The sequence below is a fragment of the Mustela erminea genome, chromosome 10 (assembly GCF_009829155.1).
Source record: "Mustela erminea isolate mMusErm1 chromosome 10, mMusErm1.Pri, whole genome shotgun sequence".
Classification (NCBI taxonomy): domain Eukaryota; kingdom Metazoa; phylum Chordata; class Mammalia; order Carnivora; family Mustelidae; genus Mustela; species Mustela erminea.
Window position 1 is genome coordinate 95,780,652 of NC_045623.1, and position 21,445 is coordinate 95,802,096.

Consider the following 21,445-nt stretch of genomic DNA (forward strand, 5'->3'; position numbering starts at 1 on the left):
GGGCGGGGCGGGGCGGGGCGGGGCGGGGCCGAGGCCGAGGAGGCGAGCCGGGCGGGAGGAGTCCTTGCCTTTGCCGCCGCCGCTGCCGCCGCCGCCAGGTAAGAAATACGGGTTGAGTCGGGCCGCGGGCGGAGTTCGCCCACGCCAGGGCCACTCCCCACCTCTGGCCTCACCAGGGTTACTCCCTCAAGGCCCGACCAGGCCCTGCGGGCCTTTGCCCCCCACCCTGCCCTCTGCCCCTCGTGGGCGCCAGGCCTCCCGAGGAGTGGCCACGAGCTGCTCCAGGCGCTGCCTGCTTGGGGTCCAGGCTGCGTGGTTGTTGCTTGGTTGCTTTTAGAGCCGGAAAGCGCCTTTAGGAATTACACAGAGCGGCGGATGGGGAAACTGAGGCCGGGCGGTGCACCCAGGCACCTTCTGCCTCCCAGCTCAGGGCTCTGAGCCAGTAAAGGTTGCTCAGTACCTCCCTTGATAAGTGAGGTCCGGGGAGAGGAAGGAACTTGCCCAAGGTTACACAGGGTCACTGGGCTTTCCCTTGTCCCAGAGTCCCCTCCACGGACAAGTGGGAAGGCCTCCGGCATCCCCTCACCCCCTCTCTCCTTGCCCTTACAGCCCTATGATTTCATAGCACACATTCAGACTGAGATTTCCAGGCGGGGGCTGGAAAAAAAGCCCAGGCCCCCAATTACAGATGGGCTATACTTCTCACCCTGCCACCTGTTGGTGTAGCAGGAAAGAGGAACTGCTACCAACTTCTGGGGGGACCATATAGAGAGATAAACAGGCTCAGAGAGATGAATTCCCCCAAGACAGCACCACTAGGAAGGCGAACATTTTAAGAACCTGCGTTACCTGACTCCAGAGCCTGACCCAGTCAGTGCCTGGCACAGAGACAAAGTAGGCTTTCACTGTGTCCTTTCTCTGCCCTGCTCCAGAGTCAGAGTTAAGAGCACAGCGGGCCTAGACTCTAGGTCTTGGCCTAGAGACCGCTGCCTGACACAAAGTAGGAGTTAACTTGTTAGTTCTCTTTTCCCTGACTCAGTGTTCATTTCACTGCAGAAAATGTGAAACCCCTTTACATTGTAGGGGCATCCATTCATTTATTAGACACATATTGAGCACCTACTGTGTGCCCCAGTGTGTGCACTGTTTAGGCACTGAAAATACAGCCGTGAACAAGAGAAGTGTTGCCCTTGGGGACTACCCTAGGAAGAGTGGAATAAAACACTGTTGTCCATTTGGGGGGTGGAGGGGTGGGAAGGGCTGGGCAGAGAGGACAGACACCTGGAATGTTACCAGCTGTGAAGTATGTGACGAGGGCCGAGAAAGAGTGAACCTCCTCTCGTCAATTGAACCTCCTATCTCGTGGGCCTGGTTCGAGATGCCCAGACAGCCTGAGCTTTCTCCGGACTCCCCAGGGATTTGGTGGGGAGGAGCTAGGTGGGTAGAGTGTGGTCCAAAGGAACTCTGTGGGCCTCTGTTTCATTATCATCCAACAGGGGTGGTAAAAGTGCCTGGCGTGGATAGTATCATGTCAGAATGCTGCTTTTTTTTTTTTTTTTAAGATTTTATTTATTTATTTGACAGAGAGAGATCACAAGTAGACGGAGAGGCAGGCAGAGAGAGAGAGATAGAGGGAAGCAGGCTCCCTGCTGAGCAGGGAGCCCGATGCGGGACTCAATTCCAGGACCCTGAGATCATGACCTGAGCCGAAGGCAGCGGCTTAACCCACTGAGCCACCCAGACGCCCCCAGAATGCTTCTTGAATGGTAAAGGATGGTCTAAAATGTGGCCTCTGGCCAAGGCCCTGCCGCATCAGGAGTGAGCGAGGGTGTATTTACTTAGAGCATATTTATTTAGAGGCTCCAGTGACCCTGTAGGTACTCTGTTACCGCTCTCGGCAGAGAGATATAAGAGGCAGAGGTGGGAGTGGTTGGCTGAGTTCCAGGCAAGGAGGCTGAGACTCCTTCTCAAGGTCAGAAACAGACTGTTGGCCCCACAGCATTTCAGCTTCTAACAGCGCTTGCTGTCGCCGGCGTGGTAGCAGACAGATGTGGGCTCAGGTCCCTAGGGGCTTATGGCCTCCTGAGTCATCTTGATCGAGCCACATGACCACCCTGTGCCTCAGTTTCCTCATTTGTAAAATGCTGCCTCTAAGGTTGTCATAAAGAGGAAAGTAGCTGAAACCACAAAGGGCCTGGGGCTGGTGCTCTGGGAGCCTTTTTGCTTTTTCCGCCAAAGGCCCAGGAGCAATTGGATGGGCGCCGAGTAGGTTGGCCAAGTAGGTTGCCATAGCTTAGCGTGGAGAGTTCATGAAGGTTGAAGCCTACAGAATTTCTCCTGAGCCTGCACAGGTGCTCCAGGCTGGTGCTCTAGGCCGCAAAGGCAGGACCAGCTACCTGGGCCCGCACAGGGGAGACCTGAGAAATGTCATCCGGTCCTTTATGGCCTGTGTGTGTTGTAAACACTGCTGTACATGTTAAACTGGGGCTGCAGATAAGATTGGGGGGGAGGGGCTTGCTGCCTTGAGTGTGCAGTAGTGGTCAGAAGGGAATCGAAGGGGGGACCCCAGTCCACTTTCTGCTTAGCTGCCCTCCACTTGGGCATTCGGGCCCATTCAGTTGCACCACCCTCGGCTTAAAATTCTGCTGTGGTTTCCTGTTCATTTTAGGGCAAACAACAAGACCATTAACATGGACCATAAGGCCCTGTACCGTTTAGCCTACACCTCCAGCCCCATCTCAGGCCACTTCATCAGTAGCCCTCTGTGCTTGCGGCATGCTGTCTCCTCCCTCCTCAGGGCCTTTGCACATGCTCCACTAGACCACCGTTCCTCCTGTATCTCCCTTTCCCCAGGTTAACATCACCTTATCCTTCTGACCTGAGCCCAACCCCAGGCCACGAGACATCCCTAGGATTGTGGGAGGGAGTTGCATACTCATCTCGGGGGGTAATTTCCTCCTCCTATCCCCTGTTACCACCCCAGCTGTCCCCTCCTGACTTCCAGGACTGGACTGGGTTTGTTGAGAGGTGCTCAGGAATGAAATCTACATTTGGGAGTACCATTTGAGCAAATATGGGAACCTCACTTTATATAAAACTGTATCGTCCTCCTTTAAAAATGAAAGGCTGAGGGGTGCGCCTAGGTGGTTTAGTGGGTTAAAGCCTCTGCCTTTAGCTCAGGCCATGATCCCAGGGTCCTAGGATCGAGCCCCGCATCAGACTCTCTGCTTGGCGGGGAGCCTGCTTCCCCCTCTCTCTCTGCTTGCCTCTCTGCCTACTTGAGATCTCTGTTTGTCAAATAAATAAATAAAATAAAATAATATAAATTTTTTTAAATGTAAGGCTGAGAGGCACCTGGGTGGCTCAGTCGGTTAAGCATCTGCCTTTGGCTCAGGTCATGATCTCGGGGTCCTGGGATTGAGCTCTGGGGCTCCGAGCTCAGCAGGGAATGTGCTTCTCCCTCTCCCCCTGCACCCCACCACTGACGCATGTGTGTGCATGTGCTCTCTCTCAAATAAATAAATAAATTCATAAGTTATATACACACATACACACACACATATGTATGTGTGTATATATACATATATTTATATGTATATAATATATATTCATATTATATATATAAATATATATATTCATTTCTTTTGGAGGGATAATACCCTGGATTATTTACTGCTATAATTTGAAGGGTCCCCACTGTATCTCCTCTTGCCCACCAGAGTAAGGCCCTGGGGCCCTGTGGGGCAATTTGAAAACCAGCAGATCAAGTGAACATCACACATTTTGCCATTCCCCGCCCCACCTCCTTCCTCAGCAGATGTGCCTCCCATTATGTTATAGTTATTCCCAAGTAGAAACCACCGTTCATTCAGCAGATGTCTGTAAGTGCCTGCTGTGCTTGCATAAGGGCGGAAAGGGACGGACAATAAGCAACGGGTGTAAACAAGTGAATGATCCAGTATGGCAGACAGAGATTCGTGCTGGGGACCAAGCAGGGGAGCCAGGGAAAAGGGATTGGGATGGAAAGCAGGGGCAGAGTGGTCTCACTGAGCTGCGAGATTTGAACAGAGACAGGGAGGAGGTGAAGGGAGTCGGCCATGTGGTTGTCGGCGGGAAGAGCATTCCGGGCAGATGGAATAGACCATGCAAAGGCCTTGAGGTGAGAGCATAGCTGATGGGCCCCAGAAGCAGCAAGGAGGATGTACAGTGGAGCGGAGCGGGTGAAGGGGAGAAGGGGAGGAAGGTGGAGAGACCAGGGGCCAGGTTGCATATGGCGCAGGCGCCGCTGGAAGAGCTGTGACTCTGGAAAGCGATTAGCAGAGGTTTGGAGCAGAGAAGGTCATGATCTGACTTCAGGTGGAGATGGAGCTTCTGGCTGCAGCATGGTGGACGGCTAGCAGGGAGAACAGACGGAGCGGGAGACTGGTGGGGCGGCTTCTGCCGGGATCCACCTGAGATGATGTTGGCTTGTACCAGGGCGCTAGTGGGGCAGGAATGGAGCAACCGTGATGTGGACAGAACATCATACAACCTGAGTGTCCATCCCAACGGCACGCTGTCCCCCCAACTCCACCACCTGCCCATCCTCCCGGCTGCTGAAGTGAGATGGGATAGGAACTCTCCCTCCGTGCCAACATCCTTCCCTTCTTCTGGTCTGTAGCGGGATTCTCTGAAACCCTCTGGATTCTTCTGTGTCGGAACTGTTGCCATGGAGACCTCCTGAAATGCTACCTGGACCAGTGGCTTCCAATTTAACTTCCAGAGAGAGGTATAGAATGAATGGGTTTCTCTTCTAAAATGCTGGAAGGGGGGTGAGATGGGGGGAGTGAATGGGGACTGCCTCGAATCCTCCCTTCTAGAACCATCTCAAGGTTGTGTGTGTGTGGGTATGGGTATGTGTTTGTATGAACTTTGAACTACTGTCTTCAGAGTTTCTGGCCTAAGAACAATGCTGTAGCTCTATTTGTTGTGAAGGGTTTCTTCAACCGAGTCCTTTTCTTTCTCTGGCTCCAGAACAGTTAGTCCCTGGCCCTCTCGTAATACTGTTGTTATCCCACTAGTGATGCTTCTGTTACTGTACCACAAGCTCAACTGTAGGGGCGCCTGGGTGGCTCAGTGGGTCAAGCCTCTGCCTTCGGCTCAGGTCATGATCCCAGGGTCCTGGGATCAAGCCTCACATCAGGCCCTCTGCTCGGCGGGGAGCCTGCTTCCTCCTCTCTCTGCCTGCCTCTCTGCCTGCTTGTGATCTCTGTCTGTCAGATAAATAAATAAAATCTTTAAAAAAAAAAAAAAACACTCAACCGTGGGTGTGCCTGGGTGGCCCCGTCAGCTCAGTGTCTGACTTGATTTCAGCTCAGGTCATGATCTCAGGGTTGTGAGATCGAGCCCCGCCATCAGGCTCTGCATGGGGCGTGGAGTCCGCTTGATTCTCCCTCCCCCTCTTCCTCTCCCTCCGTCCCCCTCTCTGAGAAGAAGAAAGAAAGACAGACCTCGGTTATAACCAGTTCACCAGAAAAAGAAGGAAAGAGAAAAAGAACACCCACTCCATACACACGCATTCACGTCAAATTTGACCTTGGCCTCCACTAACTGCTCTAAGGGGTTAAAAAGGCCATAATGGGCTGCCATGTAAGGAACACAAAAGAAGTTCAGGGGCACCTGGGTGGCTCAGTCAGTTCAGCCTCTGCCTTTGGCTCAGGTCATTGGGCTCCCTGCTCCGTGGGGGCTCTGCTGCTCCCTCTCTGTCTGCCCCTCCCCACGGCTCATGTGCACTCTCTCTTTCTCTCAAATAAATAAAGAAAATCTGCATTTAAAAAAAATAAGAAACACAGAAGAAATTAATTCTTGCATGTGATCTCCTAAAGGCTCAGGTCATAGAGTTTTAAGGATGATTTAAAGGATGTTTCAGAACGGATATTGATCATACTTGTTTTCTCTGTGGTGCTGACTCGGGGGTTTTTCATTCCCCGCCCCCCAGGAAGAAATCCCGCTGGGTTTATGTGGCGTTCCTCAGCAAATATGAGTGGGGCACCTACTGTGGGTGCTTGCGGAGCTGAGGACAGCTGTGTGGAATGGCTCACTACCCTCCCTACTGACCATAAGACTTCAGCCAGCATTTTCTGGCATAGGTAATATCACAGGCTAGATAAAGCTCATAATCATAGACCATCAGGCCACCGCCCACACTGGCGTAACGCCTGTCCATCCTGGGCCTGGCCTTTGCAGTCCAGCCATGGGTGACCGTTCGCCCTGCTGGTTCTCAGTGTGTGTATGTCCTCTCCCTGCCAGCAGGTGCTCTTTCTTCTGAGTCAAGTGCAACACCTTTCTCCGAGTCCCTTGTTGTCTTCACAGCACCTGGACCGGGGCAGATCCCCAGGAGACCCTTGATGTCCAGAAGTTGCTCCATCTGTCATTGACCTCCTAGGCCCTGGGTGCTGCTGGACCAGCTCCCTGCACTCTAGGTGGCCCCAGAAGTCACGATGAGCCCTGACCACTGGTCGTCTTCTCACCGCGAGAAGCCAGCACTCCTTCTGAAAACTGCTTTAGCTTCTCAGACATACTTGAAAATCTCAGTTTCCCTTGGACCAGACCCTGTTCCCAAATCAGACCGAGCAAGGGGTAGAGACTCCTGAGGACCAGTGTAGACCGTTCAGGTGACAGATCTCTGTGCCCCACAGCTGCCAGCACACTCTGTCAGCTGGGAGAGTTTGGGGGCCCAGCCCATCCAGGCGAATAATCCGCAGGGTCGGAAACAGGGGCTCCTCCTTCACACCAGCATGGGGCTTGCCTCAGCCTGCCACGCTGCCCCTCATCCATTCTGTGGGTTACAAGACCTGGTTGTTGGTCAGTGGATTGGGACTTAACTGTGACCTCAGGTCGATGGGCCACCCAGGGCCAAGGCTGTCTGGGATAAAGCAATCCTCTTCTGAGGATCAAGAGCAAAATTGTTTTTAATTAAAAAAATTTTTTTTTCATTATAAAAATACCAATGCACTCAGGATGGAAAACATGAAAAATACAGAAAATTGGGGCTCCTGGGTGACTCGGTTGGTTAAGCATCTGCCTTCAGCTCAGGTCAAGATCCTGGGGTCCTGGGATGGAGCCCCGTGTGGGGCTCCCTGCTCAGCAGGGAGTCTGCTTCTCCCTCTCCCTACCTGCCCCTTCCTCCCCACCCTCAACCCCCACTCTACTTGCTCTCTCTCTCTCTCTCTCATGTTCTCTCTCTCTCAAATAAATAAAATCTTGTAAAAAAAAAAAAAAGTACACAAAAATAGGAAGAACAAAACCCAATTACATCTAGTCCCACAGCCCCACCACCAAGAGACAGTGGTCATTAGCATTTGGATAGATTTGCTTGTGCTCTTTTTGGTCTGTGAAACATTTTATAAAAACCTACCTGGAATCATATTGTATATCCAGTGATGTGCTGTTAACCAACTCTCTAGAAAATAAAACCCGTCCTGTGTAGCATCTCCCACTTTCTGTGATGTCATTCCTTCGGCTGTGGTCCATCTCAGGCTGCCGGAGTCAGGCAGAATCAGTTCTTCCCAGCCAGAATGAGCCGGCCTCCGCATACCACGTTATCATTTAAAATCATGACTTTTTTTTTCTGAACTTAAAATCAATATATACTCATTACCAAAAATTCATAAAACATAATAAAGAAAACAATCACAATCCAGAAACCAAGACCCTCCTGCTGTAAGATATAGAGAGTCTCTGCCAGTCTCCACATATACTAACTTTCTTTAGAGTTCGGAAGCAACACATATTGATGGCAGGAAACAGAGAAAATCCTGAAAAGTCTCTGGTATCTCGCTTTTCATAGAGAATTCGGGAGAATATCCTTCCAGCCGTTTTGTCTTCTCTGTGTCTTTTTTTTTTTTTTTTTTTTAAGATTTTATTTACTTATTTGACAGAGAGAGAGAGAGATCAGAAGTAGGCAGAGAGGCAGTCAAAAAGAGAAAGGGAAGCAGGCTCCTTGCTAAGCAAAGAGCCCGATGTGGGGTTCAATCCCAGGACCCTGAGATCATGACCTGAGCCGAAGGCAGAGGCTTAACCCACTGAGTCACCCAGGCACCCCTTTTCTGTGTCTTTTTAACATGGTTGGGCTCATAGCTTGAATCTCGTCGTTTGTAGGCATGGTGTGGGCACATTCTCATGCCCCATGGGAAGGGGCTATTCAGGAACAGGGCCTTATCCCTGATAATTCCTTTCAAAAGGATTAAAGAGGCGGAAAATAATATTCTGGCTCTTTGGCATGGAAAATGTCCATTAGGAGGAAACTCCGATTATTTGAAGTTTTGGGGAACCCTGGGTCCTTCCAGGTGCTTGGTCCCTGCCCCATCTCCCTTCCTCATCTGATGTTCAATTTAAGAACAGGAGTGTCTTTGGGAAGAGAATTAGCAAGAAAATCTAGGTCTTGCTTAAGCCTAAAAGCTAGTTCCTTCATTTGTTTCTGTAACAGACATCTTTGGAGGGAGAAGCCGGCTCCCCACTGAGTAGGAAGCCCCATGCAGGGCTCGATCCCAGGACCCTGGGATCATGACCTGAGCTGAAGGCAAATGCTTAACTGAGCCACCCAGGTGCCCCTCTAACAGACGTCTTCTGAGCATCCGCTCTGGCAAGGGGACTAATTAGGGCACCAGTGACAGATAGGAAGGAGACCCTGTGCCAGTCTTCCTGTGGCTGCTGGGCGCTATAACCACATCTCAGGTTATGAGGAGCTAGAAAGGGGATATTAAACGAGAAGACCCATGCCAGGGGCCCAGGCTGTGCTCAGTGAGTGGCCGTGACTGCCAGCCTCCTGAGAAAAGCATCCCAGGGAGAGGAACGTGCTGGGGCCAAGGCCCAGAGGAGAATATAAGTAGCATCGAGGCTGCCCTGAACCCCAGGGCTAACCAGTCTCTCCTTCTCCAGATCCCACACCCTATGGACCCACAGGCTGGTTTTTCCGGTTTGCTAAACCCCCCCCACCCCGGGGCAATTTGCATATTTCTCCAAGAACCTTCAAGCAGCTGAACAGCCTGTTTTCAGACTTAGAGAAGGGAGGCCCGCAACTGTTTCCTGAAATCTGGGTGAGTATTCTTTTTTTTTTTTTTTTTTAAAGATTTTATTATTTATTTGACAGAAATCACAAGTAGGCAGAGAGGCAGGCAGAGAGAGAGGAGGAAGCAGGCTCCCTGCCGAGCAGAGAGCCCAGTGCGGGGCTCGATCTCAGGACCCTGGGATCATGACCTGAGCCGAAGGCAGAGGCTTTAACCACTGAGCCACCCACGCGCCCCTCTGGGTGAGTGTTCTTTAAGGTTTCTTGTTCTTCACATCCTCACCATTATTTAAGGCTGTCTCATCTTAAACATTATGAGTTTGCGTATCGTCTGTCTCCTTTGCTGGAACATCCCTCCAGGTTGAAGCGCTGCTGTCTGTCTTCGTTTCCGCTGTGCCACAGCACATGGGGTGACACCTGGTGCCTATGGGTGCATGTATATATTTATTAAATGAACTAGTTCATTTGGAGTGAAGTGGACTTTTATTTTTCATTTGCTTAGAACTTAAGAAAAGGTCTTTAAAAATCTGTAGAGGCATCCTGCTGCTTTTTAAAAAGCTTTCTGTTGGGGGCGCCTGGGTAGCTCAGTGGGTTAAAGCCTCTGCCTTCGGCTCAGGTCATGATCCCAGGATCCTGGGATCGAGCCCCGCATCAGGGGCTCTGCTCAGCTGGGAGCCTGCACCCCCCACCCCGCCTGCCTCTCTGCCTACTTGTGACCTCTGTCTGTCAAATAAATAAATAAAATCTTAAAAAATAAATAAAATAAAAAGCTTTCTGTTGGAAAATAATTATAGTCTCGCAGGCACTTGCAAAATTAGTCCCAAGAGGTCCCACAAACCCTTACTCAGCATCCCCCTGGTTGCTGCCTTCATGATGTAGTCTGACTCGTGAGCTGGGAGGATGTGGTCCCACATGGTATGGCCCCCAGCAGCTCCCCCGCCCACTCGTTTCTTCTGCCCCAAACTCCGTCTCATGCCCCCAAACCAGGCTTGCTCACTATGCTATAGCCACACTGGCTGTCACCGCACTTTCGAGTATACAAGCTGGTCCGTCTTCTAGGCCTTCATCCCTGCTATTTCCTCTGCCTGAGACACTCCTCCTCTGACCTTCACATCATTCTGCCTCAGCCTAAATGCCACCTCCTCTGAGAAGCCCTCCCTGACCTCCCAGGCTCTATCCCAACACTCTGCTCTATTTTCATAATACTTATTTTTATCTTAAATTATAGATAGATAGATAGATCCAGATATATTTTAAAGACTTTATTTATTTATTTATTTATTTTGTCAGAGAGAGAAAGAGTACACATGAGCATAAGTAGGGGGAGTGGCAGAGAGAGAGGGGGAAGCAGGCTCCCCACAGAGCAGGGAGCCTGACGTGGGACTTGATCCCAGAACCCTGGGATCATGGCCTGAGCCAAAGGCAGACGCTTAACCGACTGTGCCACCCAGGCACCCCTTAAATAATATGTATTTAAAGTATTTGTTTACCTGTATATACCAATAGAATATAAGGTATATATTCTATACCTTCTATATAAGGGATATATATATATATATATATATATATATATATATATATATATATATAGTTTTGTTTCCTGCTACGCCCCTAGCTCTGAACAGGCCTTGGAATACTGCAGACATTCAGTAAGTGTGTGCTGGATGCATGACGAAGGGAAAATGATATGTGACGCCCTGATCTGGGTCTTAGGGCAGAGCAGGTGACAAAATGGCAAATACTCTGCTTACCTTCTGCAGGGAGACAGGGGGCACTGGCGGGGGGGGCTTGGTCAGTGAAGGTGTCCAACTCTTGATTTGGGCTCAGGTCAAGATCTCAGGGTCGTGTGACCTACATGGAGAAAACAAATTGTAAGCCTACAGCTTGGTGAATTTTTATGTATATTTACATTCATGTAATCACAGTGGGTGATATAGATACAGAACATTTCCATCATCCAGAAGGCTCACTGTGCCCCATCCGAGCCAGTACTCACTGCCTGCCATGGGCAACCTCTCTTCTATCTTCTTTCACCCTAGATTGGTTCGACCTGTTTTTCACATTCATACGAACACGATTCCGCAGATAAGTTTGTCTGCTTATCATTGTGCCTGTAGGTTCACTCATGTTGTTGCGGTTAGCCAGACTTACCCTTTTTCATTGCTTTGTGATATTCTGTGGTCTGAATATGGTGCAGTTTTTCCATTCCACTGCAGACAAACATGGAGCTTGCTTCTGGTTTGGGACTATTGTGAATGGAGCTTCTATGAGCGTTCATGTACGTGCCCTCTGGTGGACATTAGTCCTCGTTTCTCAGGAGTAGAATTTCTGGGGCATAGAAAAGACATACATTTAACTTTAGTGAAAAATGTCCAACCATTTTCCAAAAGATTGTACCACAAATACTCCCCCCAGCAGTGTGTGGAAGTCTTATATATCCCTTTCCTCACCAACACTTAGTATTGTCAGACTTTCAATTTTAGCCATTCTGATGAATAGATAGCACTGTCTCATTGGAGCTTTGCTTTATTTCTCTGGTGACTAACAACATTGAACTTTATGTGTTCGTTGGTCATTGGGTATCTTTTATGAGGTGCCTGTTCAGGTGTTTTGCCTATTTTAAATTTTGCCTTATTTCTTTTTCTTCATGACTTTATAGGGGTTGTTTATATACTATGGGTACAAATTCTTTGTTGATACCCATTGAAAATATCTGTCCCCAGTCCCTGGTGTGTATTTTCAGTCTCTGGGTGATGATGAATAGCAGTTCTTATCTTGAATGAAGGTTCAAATTATCAGCCTTTTCTTTCATGATTGGTAGTCATTGTGTGCCATTTACAAAAATTTTACCTACCCCTGATTGCATTTTTCACTGAGATTTTTTTTTTCCTGCAGGTTTGGAAATGGCCACACCGGAAAGATTGAGCCAGAGGCTGCCTCTAGTACCCGAGCCAGCTGTGGAGGGGGAGTCGCCTCTGCCCACGGGCCGCGAGCTGGCCGAGGCCAACCGCTTTGCCTATGCCGCCCTCTGTGGCGTCTCCCTGTCCCAGCTCTTTCCAGAACCTGAGCATAGGTGAGTGCTGTTGTCTCACAGAGGGAGTGTCAAGCTTTCTCAGGGAACCAGTTTTTTTTTTTAAGATTTTATTTATTTATTTGACAGAGAGAGAGATCACAAGCAGCAGAGAGGCAGACAGAGAGGCGGGGGGTGGGGAACAGGCTCCCTACTGAGCAGAGAACCCAATGTGGGCCTCGATCCTAGGACCCTGAGATCATGACCTGAGCTGAAGGCAGAGACCCAACCCACTGAGTCACCCAGGCACCTCAGGGAACCAATTATTGACAGCCAGGCTCCCTACCGGATAGTACTGGCAAAGAGGAGAAAGTCATTGTCCTTACCTTTAAGGAGTTCGCGATCTGGGGCATAAGACATACCTCATTCAGTACTCGCTCATTTACCCACACCAAGCATTTTCTAAGCACCTCCTGTGTGCCAGGTGTGATCTAGAGGACATGGAAGGTACCCGTGAAAGAGATGAATCACTGCCCTCAAACAGGACACAGTCTGATGGGAGGAAAGATATTTATTCACGCATACAGCATGCATTTATTGAGCACCTACTCTATGCTAGGTGTAGTGCTAGGAGAAAAATGGGGCCTGGCTCCTGCCCTCTCGGGGCTCACCGTCTGGGTAGGGCACCCGGATAACTGACTGCCATTATACTAGACGGACGAGGTTAAGTGTCTGGATGGGTTTCATCCAGGTGTCATAGAACAAAAGGTGGACATTGAACGACACCAGGAGATGGAGGGGTGCACAGGTGAGACAGACTTTCCTCGGGGAGACAGGTCGGTTGCTGTGGATGGAGCAGAGGGAGGAGCTTGCTGTGGCCCCAAACCTCCAGGTGGTGGGTGGGGCTAGAAGGACAGAAATACCATTACTGAGACAGGAAACAACAGATGGGGGCAGGAAATGACAGGAAGTTTGGGGGTTGGCGGCATTTTCAAGACTTACCCCCAAAACGTCCCCCGTGAGTAAACTTCCCCATGCCTTAGGTCTTAGCTGGGTATTTGGTGTTTTTTGGGTTTGAGGTTTTTTTTGTTTTTTGGGTTTTTTTTTGGTCTTTTATCTTCATCTCCCCTGCCAGACTGAATACTCAGGCATATTCATCTCCTTGGGCGTCACCTCCAGGAAGCCTTCCCAGACCTCCCCAAACCCCAGACCAGGGTGTTTCTCCAGCCATATGTTCAGCAGCCCAGCCCTGCAGCCACCGTGCTGCCCTGCAGCTCTTCCCACACCGGCCCCCCCTCCAGTTGGGGTTCCCAGAGGGCAGGAGCTGCCTTGTCCACCTGTGAGTCCCAGAGCCTCCCCTACAGCTGGGTGTACCCGAGAAGCCAGTACATGGGGAGCAGGAGGGGGATGATCTCTGTGTACTTTGTTCCCATAAACAGATGTTCATGAGCCTGCTTTGTGTGCCAGGCCTGTGCTGGGCACATCCTGGGAGGGCACATGGAGGAGCAAGTTATTGTCCTGTGAGCCTCCCGCCCTACAAACACACACACATCCGGGTACCCCTGTAAACGTGGCTGCTTCTGCCCAGCCAGAGGCATGTGCCCTGGGTGTCCTTCCTCAAAGCTTCCCTTTCAGAAGGTCAGTTCCGTCCACAAGCTCCATGTTCTTTAGGCCTGAAACACATTTTGAAAGTAATTTCGATCATGTTACAACCCAGAAACACCATCGGTTTCAGTAATCTTTACAGGGCACTCTGGGGATGTGTGCTGTCCACAGGGGACATAAAAGTAAGTCTTTTTTATGTATTTTGTATCTGAGCCAGAAACATCACAGATGCCACTCCCTAGAATTAACTCTGTTTATTCACCATGGAGAAATTATGGGGTGGAGCAGGGGACGGCACACGTGTTCTGTGAAGGGCCCGGGATCTCCGGCTCGCAGGCCGTGCAGCTTCTGTGGTCCTCACTCGATGTTGCCGTCCTAGCCTTAAAGCAGCAGGAGGCAGTACACAGAGGATGCACGTGGCTGTGTTCCAATAAAACTTTATTTATAAAAGCAGGTGCAGGCCCGCTCCGGCCCACTTGGGTAGTTTGCCAGCTCCTGGCGAGTAGGAGCAGCTTTGGACTCGGGATGAGAAACCCTGGATTTGGGGTGAGGTTTTGCCCCTTCCCAGGGGTGAGAACCTTGATTTAACCTCTGCAGCGAGGGGCTCCATCAGCAAGGGGGGGGGCCAGGACTAAGGGAATATTTGGTGCTTCTGGGTGAGCACCCAGTCACCTAATTGCTGGGGAGGGGCAGTGTCCCGGTGGGTAAGCAAGGCCTCTGGTGTCGTGAAGATAGACAGGGGTTTGAACCCTAGAGTTATCCCTTCACCTCTCTGGGGCTGCATTTCCTTATCTCTAGGCTGGGGGTAAGAAGAACACCTCCCTCCCTGGTGGGGTGTGGTGAGAAGTAAGAGACTCAGTGTGAATAAAGCACTTCTGTGGCCCAGGGGCTGACAGACGGTTGCTCTGTGGTTATGATTTGGTATCATTGTTGCGGCTGATTCTGACCCATTCTGGCCAAGCCGACAAGCACTTTCAGAAGCCATTCTCAAAGTCCTGCCAATCTGCAACGCTGTTTGTTTTGTAATCCACTGCTGTATTGCTACTTTATGTGCGTACTCATTAATTCATATTTTTTAAGATTTTATTTATTCATTTGACAGTGAGAGAGTGGGAGCGAGCGCACACAAGTAGGGGGAGCTGCAGAGGGAGAAGGAGATGCAGACTCCCCACTGAGCAGGGAGCCCAATGCAGAGCCCAATCCCAGGACCCTGAGATCTTGACCTGAGCCGAAGGCAGATGCTTAACCAACTGAGCCACCCAGGCGCCCCTCATTTCTTTATTGTAAGACACATATATAGTGCTTTATATGGGCCAGATTTTGTTCTAAGCCCAAGGAGAAATGTTAACTTCCAGTGACCCGATGAAATGGGTTTCTTCATTATCGCCATCATTTTATAGATAAGAAACTGAGGCACAGAGAGGTTGAGTAACTTGTCCAAGATCACACAGCTAGTGACAGTGCTAAGATTGGAAGCGGAGTCTGTGCTCTTGACCCGTCCTCTCTTATGATGAGATGCTTCTTAACATCCAAGACCTCCTTCTTGGACACAGGGCCAGGCCACGCTTCGTTGACCTGTAAGTAATGTTCAGCTCACTCGGTCATTCTGTGCCTCCATGCACACCCACGCAACCGCCCCGGGATTATCCCAGTAGATTGCAATGGTGCAAATGACAATAATTGTAAGAGCAGTAGCCAACATTTATTGAGGGTTATCAGGTGCCGGGCCGTATTAAGATGTCACTTAATCTTTCTGTCCAATCTCCGAGGCATATCCTGTTATCTTCTGCATTTTATAGCACAGGAAAACCAGGCTCAGAGAAGTACGGGCATGAAGCCAGTCACCGAGGGAGCCAGGACTCCCCTCGTGCCCTGGACGTCAGAGTCCAACTCTGAAACCCCTTCTCCACTGCCTTCCTTGGTCACCTTTTATATCTATATAGAAATAAAAGTCGTCCCCTGGGGCAAATAATACATTATATGTTAATTTAAAAAAAAAAAAAAAGATGTAAAAGTCGTGAGGCCAGCTGACATTCCTTGGGTATCTCTTATGCGCCAGGCTCTGCCAGCTCATTGAATCCTCAAACAACCAAATGAGGTTGGTCTCTTAAACCCATTTGCAGATAGGGAAACTGAGGCATGGGAAGGCCAGTTTACTTGGCACCGTGCTGCATTGCTCAGATGTCCCCTTGGCAATGGCCTCCTCCCGCTGCTGCGGAGAGGGCTGCCTTGGCTGAAGAGAGCCATGTTGCCCACGCCTCCACCCTCTTCCCCCGGCAGCCTTTGCTGGATGATTGCCTGAGCAAGGAGGGGTATAAAGGGCCCACTGGGCTCACCCATCTACAGAACTCCCTGCAGGGCTGGCTGAGCCTCCTCTTGAGGCTACATTGCAACTCGACTGTACCCCCTGCCCAGTCCCGCTTCCTCCTTACTCCCCCTCACAGGGACCCCTAATAATCTCCATTTCAGAGCTGCTTCCTGGGAACCCGAACCCATGACACTGATGGGACAGGATTGTAGGTGGCCCGCAGTGACCTCTTCACTGGGCCTCGGCACTGGAGGCTCTAGGGAGGAGGTGGGCAGGCTGCCTGGTGTCCACGGGGGCCTCCCGAGGTTGCCCGCACTGCCAGGGAGCTCTGATTGTTTCTGGGAGGCCCTGATTCCACCCGGGTACAGAAGCCAGTGCAGGGAGTGCCAGGACAGCCCGGTCAAGGCAGGCTGGGATGATGGTTTGCATATAGACTTGGCCTCTAGGCCTCAGCCTTTTTTCTGGACGGGTGTCATCACCTCCAAACTGACCTCCATGCTCTACATCCCCACCCCCCAACCCCACCTCGTGGGTTTACCACGGTCACTGCCAAGAATGGCGACTTTGAAGCACAGCCTGATGTGGTCTCCACCCCCGTTGCCCAAATCCTGCGTGCTTCCCACAGTTCCCGGATTCGGTTCCTGGGTTCCGTCTCCCCATCAGCACCGGACCATCCCCTGTCCAGGGACTCCTGTGTTCACTGAAGTAAACAGCATCCTTGGACACTGTGGTGGGGACAGTCCCTTCCTGTGCACTAAGCTGCTTCAGTAGCGGCCCACTTGTTTCCCTGGAAAAGAGAGTGTCCTCTCTGATTTCCGACAGGGCAAATCACCTTCCATAGGATGCCTTTTCCAGCAGCCGCCCCTCCCCTCCCTGGGTGGGTCAGGGCGCTGCCTCTCTGGACTCCCTGGGCCTCCATCCCTGCCTCCATCCTGGTGTGTCGCATGGCACGAGGGTGTGTGAGTCCCGTGCCTGTCCCCACCCTGCCGGGAGCCTCTTTCCAGACGTGGCGTCTTGCACCACTAGCTCCCTGTCTCTCAGGTGTTGGGGACCCCGTCTTCTTCCATGGACCGCAGTCACTGTGGATTTCGTATGCGGATTTGCACCTGTGTGACCATGTGTGACCTAAACTTCCCAGTGGGCTCGTGAGGCCTGTTCTGGAAGCCTTGGGGGATCCAAGCCACGTCTGCCTTTCAGCTCCTTCTGCGCAGAGTTCGTGGCGGGCCTCGTGAAGTGGCTGGAGTTGCCCGAAGCCGTCTTGCCAACCATGACTGCTTTCGCCAAAGGCCTGGGAGGCGAAGGCGCAGACATGTTTGCTCCGATTTTATTGAAGGACCCCATCTTGAAGGATGACCCACTGGTGATCGTTCAGGTATGCCCACCGCCAGGGGGCAGCTGCTGGGGAAAGGAGAACTAAGTATTTCTTTCCAAAGTCAGTCTGAAAATCGCTTCTGTTGGGGTGATGTAGTTGAAAGAAAATATTTTGGGGACCTGGGTGGCTCAGTCGGTTGAGCATCCAACTCTTGGTTTTGGCTCTAGTCATGATCTCAGGGTCCTGAGTTCGGGCCCCGCGTCATGCTCTGCGCTCGGTGCGATGTCTGCTTGTCCCTGTCCCTCCCCCTTAGCTCCTCCAACCCCTCTCCCACTCATGCTCTCCGTCTTTCTCTCTCTCTCAAATAGATAAACTTTTTAAATAAGAAAGATGGGGGCGCCTGGGTGGCGCAATGGGTTAAAGCCTCTGCCTTCAGCTCAGGTCATGATCCCAGGGTCTTGGGATCCAGCCCCACATCGGGCTCTCTGCTCCGCGGGGAGCCTGCTTCCTCTCCTTCTCTCTCTGCCTGCCTCTCTGCCTACTTGTGATCTCTGTCTGTCAAAATAAATTAAAAAAATCTTTTGAAATAAATAAATAAATAAATAAATAAATAAGAAAGATAAAATATTTCATCATAATATCACAGAATGATGATCACAGCTAACAGTAAATTATTATTAAATATTTGCCAGTGATTTAATTTCATACTTACATCGTGTTTATTATGTACCTGACAAATACTAACTCATTTAATTCTCCAAGCAACTTTATAAAGTAGGTAGTACGGTCCTCCCCTCGTTATAAGTAAGGAAACGGAGCCACAGAGAGGTGAAGTGACATGTTCGGGGTCGTGTGACCAACAAATGGCTCAGCTAGGAGATAATGACCCACCAACATATTGCTAATTCCTGTTATTTTTTTTTTCCCCAGGACCTTCTGAGCTTCTCACTCAAGGATGGTGAGTTGATTTTCTCAGTTCTATATGTTTTCGTAAAGTTCAGTAAGTTTGGGGTGACCCTCTTCATGCTTGGCCAGCAAAGCCACAGGTGGTGTCGCCGTCTGTGGGTCCGTCCCCCGTGGCCTTTTTGGTGCAGGGGAGGAAAGGAAACGTCGTGTAGCTGGGGAGCCAGTGAGCCCCTCATTGGTGCCACACACCGTGGGGGCTTGGCACCAATGAGGGGGAGTAACGGGGGGCCATTACTACATCTCTCCTCACAAGGCCCCACGGTTTTACCTGCTAAGTCGCCCAGCACTCCAGTCTGAGCCATCATGACCCCCTCCTGGACGACAGACAGCAGGGGTGTCCTCACTGGTCTTCCTGGGGGGGGCAGCCCTGCCTCATCTCTCAGCACACCCCTTCCTGCTCTCCTCGCCAGCCTCCCTCCCCAAGGGCCTGTGCTTCCGGCACCATGGACTTTGCGGGTGCCCTTCCCCTGCCCAGAGAGTGTCCTGCTCCTCTTGCCCTCCTCCCTGTGCTCAGGGAGCACTTCCCTGGGGAGGCCCCTGGGCTCCCATCTGCAGTGTTCCTCCCAACACCATGTGGCCAAGGCTTCTCCTCTAGACCGGAGCTCCAGGAGGGCAGGGCCACATCTGGCTTCCTTCACCACGTGTTTCTAGTCCCTAACCCAGCACCTGGAACCTAGCACATACTCAGTGGATACCTGGTGAATGAACTAAAGAGACAGATCTTACTGCCCTGTTTTATGGATGAAAAAGTTGGCTCAGAGAGGTTAAGCGATTTGCCCGAGGCTGCGCAGTAAGTGGCAGTGTGGGATTCGACCCACATTCTCTCCTAGGGCTGTCAGGACGAATTACCAAACTTGGGGAAGCTTGAAGCTGCAGAAATGTATTCCGTCACAGCTCAGGAGGCCCAGATCCAGAAAGCAAGGTGTCAACAGGGTCTCGCTCCCTCTGAAGACTGTAGGGGAGAACGTGTTTTGCCTCTTGTAGCTTCTGCCACCTCCAGGCATTACCCCAGCCTACAGTCGTGTCTGTCCCTTCTCTGCCTTCATCAGCCCGGGGCCTGCTCCTCCCTCTCCTCCCCTCTCTGTGCCTCCTGCAAGGACCTTGGACAGGGCGGCCTCAACCAGAGCTCTTTAATTATACCGGCAATGACCCTTTTTCCAAATAAGATCACCTTCCCAGGTTCTAGGACCTGGCTATATCGTTTCGGGGGTCAACATGCAACCCACTGCAGCGCCCAGGGTGTCCCGTACCAGACTGCTATAGGCTCCCCGGACCCGTCGCTCCGCGTCCATTGCTCCCACCTCCTCTCTGCCCGGGCGCCCCATCACTGTGTGTGTGGCTTCTTCTGTTCCCTGCGCTAATGAGAGATTTGGGAGCAAAGACCCCCCGATGTTTATTCTGACGGCGAGCAGGGAGGAGAAGCACCGAACTGCAAGTGAACTCCCAGCAGCCTGCAAACCATCGCGTGGGAAGTACGTTACACCTTTATGAAAGATTACGTAGGGAAAGTCACACCAGCCACCCCACCCCCCCGCCCCGCTGGAACCCCAGCTCGTGGGGGAGTGGAGGGCTGGGAGGGGGAGGAGGAACGGGATTATGAGAACAGGAAAAGCAGGTGCAGAAACACGGGCAGGAAAGCGGGCAGGGCTTCGGGCCATCGGGGTGGCCTTGGGCAGCTGAGCCTGGGGAGGGAGCAGGATGTACTTGACCTGGGCAGACTCTAGGAGGCGTCCCCATCTGTCCTGTGTGAGGAAACATGGCCTCCACGAGGGCAGCAGAGATCCTGGGGGTGAAAGGCTGACCTAGGAGTCGTTCTGTCAGAAGAGACGGCAGGATCCCTGACAGACCAGATGGAGGGAACGCGGGAGAGGAAGCGGGAGTGATGTCTCAGTTCTGGAAGTCTAGTGACTTCCAGGGTGCCAGGGTGTTGGGACCCAGCTGGGGAACCCTGGTTGGTCTTGAGTGCCCCATGCAAAGTGGTGGTTCAGGGACCCTGAGAAAAGGGTGCTGGGACCTCCTCCAGCCCCACACAAGAGGTCATGGGACCTGTCCCCTCACGCATGCCTGCTTCGTACAGCTGTGCTCAGCGCGGTCAGTGTCCACGAGGGCGGGAGGGCGCAGAAGACACTGAACCTTGGGGCTCCTTCTTAGGAGGCTAATGCATTTTCTTTTTTATTTTTTAAAAAGAAAGAACCTTAAGTCCTTGCTCTTCACAGTACAGTCTGTGGACGGGCAGCACCGGCGTCCGGGAGTTTGTTAGAAATCCGGGCTCCCGGGCCTCACCCACACCTCTAACTCGGACTCTGCTTCCTGACCAGATCCCAGGTGGCCCCTTGCTAGTCGGAGAAGTGCGGCTTCGGGCTCCAAGCCCTCTGTGTATTTCTGGCCGTGCTCTAGCCAAACAAACAATCTTCACTGCCCGTCTCACAGCTGCATGGGACCACAAGGATGATTCGCTGAGCCCCCGCGCTCAGGCGGGCACGGCATTTAGTAATACTCCCGTTGGCTGATGAGGCTTGCCCCAGGACGTGGCAGAGACGGTCTGAGAACGTGGCCCAATTATATTACTTTTTTCTGTTTTTAACCAGAATTAAGGAAGGAATCATCATGTCTGATGCTCCTGGACCCTCATAGAGTCAGGAGTTGAGTCCGTACAGAGGGAGACGCCAGGAGAGAGCACAGACACGCTCTTGTTATAATGCCTGTAACAACGATGCCATCCGCTGCTGAGCGCTCGCTGTGGGCCTGGCTCGTGGCGTAGGCATGGAGCCCACTGAGCCCCCCAAGGGGCAGTTGAGGGTATAGGCCTGAGCGCGTGGTCTCAAGGGCATCCTGGATGAGCCTGTCAGTTTTCCAGGTGGAGAGATGAAGGCCCAGAGAGGGGAAGGGGCTTTCCCCGAGACACACAGTGCTAGAAGCAGACTGGGAGTTAGAAGTGGGTCTCTGGCCTCTGGGGCCAGTACTTTGCCCCATTGCCTTATCACCGGGTAGGAGGAGCAGGTGTCCCAGTGCTCCTGCCTCTGCCTCAGTTTCTCCCTTTCCTTACCTAGAGACTCATATTCATCTTACCTTTCTTCCTGCCCCCAACCCGCAAACCACAAATCCTCCTGAGCCCCCTTTGAGGAACTAGGACACAACCTAGCCCATTCTGCTGTGGGTGACCTTGGCCTGGGTCTCACAGAACAACTGGAGTGGGTT

At 51.6% G+C, this 21,445-nt stretch overlaps 1 protein-coding gene across 3 annotated transcripts in view; it reads left to right on the plus strand.

Moving 5' to 3' along the window:
- Positions 1–21,445, plus strand: part of TMCO4 (transmembrane and coiled-coil domains 4) — an 85,628-nt gene continuing 64,183 nt past the window's right edge. Inside the window, exons 1-6 of one of the 3 annotated variants that reach the window (XM_032361149.1) lie at positions 1–98; positions 4,661–4,768; positions 8,920–9,077; positions 11,942–12,119; positions 17,167–17,341; positions 18,212–18,239. In XM_032361149.1, the coding sequence (XP_032217040.1) occupies positions 11,950–12,119; positions 17,167–17,341; positions 18,212–18,239 (373 nt within the window). In that variant the 5' untranslated portion in view covers positions 1–98; positions 4,661–4,768; positions 8,920–9,077; positions 11,942–11,949. The remainder of the gene's footprint in view (positions 99–4,660; positions 4,769–8,919; positions 9,078–11,941; positions 12,120–17,166; positions 17,342–18,211; positions 18,240–21,445) is intronic. The other 2 variants (XM_032361147.1, XM_032361148.1) reach the window with 2 other exon arrangements.